This window comes from Histomonas meleagridis (genome assembly GCF_020186115.1).
Source record: "Histomonas meleagridis strain 2922-C6/04-10x chromosome Unknown scaffold_61, whole genome shotgun sequence".
Taxonomy (NCBI): Eukaryota; Parabasalia; order Tritrichomonadida; family Dientamoebidae; genus Histomonas; species Histomonas meleagridis.
This window is the reverse complement of record NW_027150931.1, coordinates 2,890,640-2,894,469: the sequence shown is the minus strand read 5'-3', so window position 1 is coordinate 2,894,469 and position 3,830 is coordinate 2,890,640. Positions and strand designations below refer to the sequence as shown.

At 28.7% G+C, this 3,830-nt stretch overlaps 2 protein-coding genes across 2 annotated transcripts; one reads left to right on the top strand and one right to left on the bottom strand.

The window, feature by feature from the left end:
- Positions 1–536: 536 nt before the first annotated feature.
- On the top strand, positions 537–1,463 carry GO595_010904 (putative carbonic anhydrase-like protein 2; the record flags this gene model as incomplete). The annotated part of the gene is made up of 1 exon (XM_067913634.1): positions 537–1,463. The coding sequence occupies one exon, from the start codon at positions 537–539 to the stop codon at positions 1,461–1,463; it is 927 nt and encodes a 308-aa protein (XP_067769642.1).
- Positions 1,464–1,582: 119 nt separating this feature from the next.
- Positions 1,583–1,915, bottom strand: GO595_010903 (40S ribosomal protein S25; the record flags this gene model as incomplete). Its single annotated transcript, XM_067913633.1, has 1 exon — positions 1,583–1,915. The coding sequence occupies one exon, from the start codon at positions 1,913–1,915 to the stop codon at positions 1,583–1,585; it is 333 nt and encodes a 110-aa protein (XP_067769641.1).
- Positions 1,916–3,830: the final 1,915 nt, after the last annotated feature.

The window sequence follows — 3,830 nt, the reverse complement described above, 5'->3', positions numbered from 1 at the left end:
TAACTTAACACTGACTTTCTGAATACATTCCACAAAGATATATGTAATTTCCTTAAATTTAAAACAGCAAACCATATTTCAAAAAAAGATGACCATATATTCATTGAAATTTTTCATTCATTTGTAGAAACAATTCAATTTCTTTTAAAAAATATATTTAATTAACTTGATGAATACATGAAATAAATCATATCAACATCAATATTCTTACTCTAATACATAAGCAAACAACATATTTATCTTAATTTCCTTTTATTTAAAACATATTAAACAATATCACAAATATTCAAAAAAATCAAACTATAAAAACACCGATGAATTGAAATTCAGAAAAACGCACAGGATTTCTGGCCCAGTTTTAACTTTTTGTATTGATTAATGAACCGTTGCCAAAACATTATTCAATCACAAAACAACAAATAATGCAACGATAAAAAACCATTCCAAAAGCTTTTTGAGTAGGGGTGATAGGTAATTGAATTCTCCATTGTTCGTTCCAAATGCTGGTCAAAAAGTGAAATGTCATAGCCATTAAAATGATTGTTTTTCTTGCTCTCCTTCATGTTGGAGCAAACGAAATCAGAAATATAAATGAAGGTATGACAAATGATATAAAGTTAAAGCTTCTTACCAGCGACATAAATTCAAATGAGGAGAGTTCACTATCATCTGAGGAAACATCTGAGCAAACCACTGAGACATCTTCACAATCGTCTGAGGAATCAACTGAATCTTCGCAATCATCTGAGGAGTCAACAGAGATATCCACAGAAACATCACAAACATCTGAAGACTCAACTGAAATGTCGACAGAATCTTCAGAATCATCTGAAGAATCAACACAGATTTCCACAGAAATGTCAACAGAGACATCTGATGATTCAACAGAAGTATCGACAGATACATCAATAGAATCTTCTGAATCATCTGAGGAGTCAACAGATATATCCGCAGAAACATCACAAACATCTGAAGACTCAACTGAAATATCAACAGATTCTTCAGAATCATCTGAGGGATCAACAGATAGATCAATAGAATCTTCAGAATCTTCTGAAGAATCAACACAGATTTCCACAGAAATGCCAACAGAAATAACGACTAATGTTCCAACCGAGGAAACTTCACAAGCGACTCAGGAAACAGAAGATTCTTCATGGTCAATGGAGACAACAATTGAATATTCAGATCTGTTCGATAACGCAACAAACACAACAGATTCCAGTAACACTGATTCTGGCATGCTCAGCCCGACATGGATTGCAATCATCGGCATTCTCGTTGTTCTTTTCCTTACAATTTCTGTCAACTGTATAATTTTCCTTGTTGTTCTTCCTCGCATAAAAGCCAAAAAAGCAAACAATGAAGAGCCAACTCCAGGCGAAGATTTAATGAATAACGAAGACGATTTAGAAAATAATGAAGACGAATTTATTGAAGATAATTCATCAAATGATTCATAAAAAAATTCTTAGAGTAATTTTCATCAAGAAACACAAAAAAAAACGCTGGGCCTGGGAAAGGAAATCTTTTGTAATAAAAAATTGAATTTCAAAATAATTATTGATCTGATATTCTTCGTTTATTTCTTGCCTTTTCTGCCCTTTGGAGCTGCTTCGGCTTTTGGCGCTTCTTCTACAACTTCTTCCTTGGCTCCTGCTGGACGACCATAGGCAACAAGTTTTGAATGCTTAATTAAGCAAACAATTTTGCCATCAGCTTCAAGTTGCTTTAAAACTTGACGAGCAACTGTAAGAGAAATCTTATAACGATCTGCAAGTTTGGATGGTGTGATGAGTTTGCTACGTGGCACTGCCTTTTCAATTTCTTCCGCAACTTCGGAAAGGAGGACTGTTGCCCAGTCTCTCTTTTCCTTGTTTGTAGTCTTGGTCCACTTCTTCTTGACTTGTGGCATGTAAAAGGCTGGCCAAGACGATAGAAGGGCAAAACATGGGATAATAACTTTTTCAGATATTTACATAAAGAACATAAAATATAAATATCACTATATTTTTATATAAGAGAGAGATATAACCTACTCAAACCATGCTGACTATTTTTTTTATAGATAGTATATGAGCTAAAATATCATTTTATTATAAACTATAGAAATGAATTTGAATATGTATTTTTATTTATTTAAATAATTATTACATTATTAAAATGTGTTTATGAACAAGAATTGGTTAATTTACTTAGCGCACAATACGAGGAATTTGATGTTTTTATTAATCGAATCTCAATTTCCACTTTTTCAATTTACCGATCATGGCAAAAACAAACAGCCGTTTATTTTTCTGAAAAAATCAGAGCCCTCTGATTTACTCAATTTTTTACATTGACTAATGGATAAGCAGATAAAAAATGATAAAATCATAGGAAGTTATATAAAAAGTCAAGATTCAAAGACACGGTCCAATGCTATGTTATTTTTAATTGAACTGGAACGAATAATTTTTGACTTAAGTGCAAAAAATCTTGAGTTAGCAATTCAACAAACAATGGAATTATTTGATACAAATTTTCCATATTCTTTCAATGTTGTTTTATGTAAATGCATATTAAATGCATATTGCTGTCAAAAAAATGATCTCAAAATATATATTAGTTATTTACAATCCATCCAAAAAGAAGAAGAAGAAAGAAAGAAATCTATTTCAAAAATAATAAATATTTTTATCAAATGTAGTAATGATATCCAATTTCAAGGAAAATTATATCTTCAAAATAAATTAATTCAGCAAAATTTAATTAATATAGAGACGCTAATTGAAAAATTTGATTTATGTAATTTAATTGATAATTTATATAGTAAATATTTTGCTCACTACAAAAATGTAAAAGAAAATTCAGACTATCTATATGCTGAAAATCCTTATGCTCCAGATTTTATTAAAAATTTTGATGAACTTTCAAAGAATGATTGGGAACTTCATAAGAAATTAATTGAAGAAGGACATAATCCAAATGAAATTGCTAAAGTAATTCGAAATGATGAAATCGAAAAACTTCAAGAAATATCATCACAACCAAAATTTGATTTTAATCAAATAATAGAACCATCACTTTATGAAAGATGTGATTTTATTAATAAAAAAAATGTTACATTAATTGATTATGCAGCATTTTTTGGATCTGTTAAATGTTTTAAATATTTACTTATGAATAATGCTAATGTATATAACACAGGTAAATATGCAATTGCAGGTGGAAATGAAGAAATCATTCATTTATGTGAACAAAACAATTCATCATTTAAAAATGCATATAGCGCTGCAATTGAATTCCATCAAAATGATATTTTTAGATATCTTTATGAAAATAATTTGGAAAAATTGGATAAAACTAACCCAAAAAACATTAATAAATTGGGTATAGCTTGTATTACGCATGATAATTTTACTATACTTTCATTCTTAGAAGATGAAGGAAATATGAATATTAATGATTCTTTTATTAATGCATCAATAGAAACTGGTAACTTATATCTTTTGCTGTATTATCTTCCAGAAGTTCAAAATTTCAAAAATATATTCGTTTGTTCATGGAATATTGAACTTGTAAAATATATTTTAGAGCAAAAAGGGATAGATGTAAATGCTAAAAATATTTTTATGTTATATTTAAAATTTATTTTAATAATTTGATAATTTAAAATAATATTTGGTTATTATTTAATTAATAGAAAACAGCATTAATATATGCATCCAAAGAAAATTTTGCAGAAATAGTCAAAATACTTCTTGAACGAAAAGGAATTGATATTAACGCCAAGGGTGTTTTTTATAAACATTTAAAATTTGCTTTAATATTTTAACATTTTAAAATGA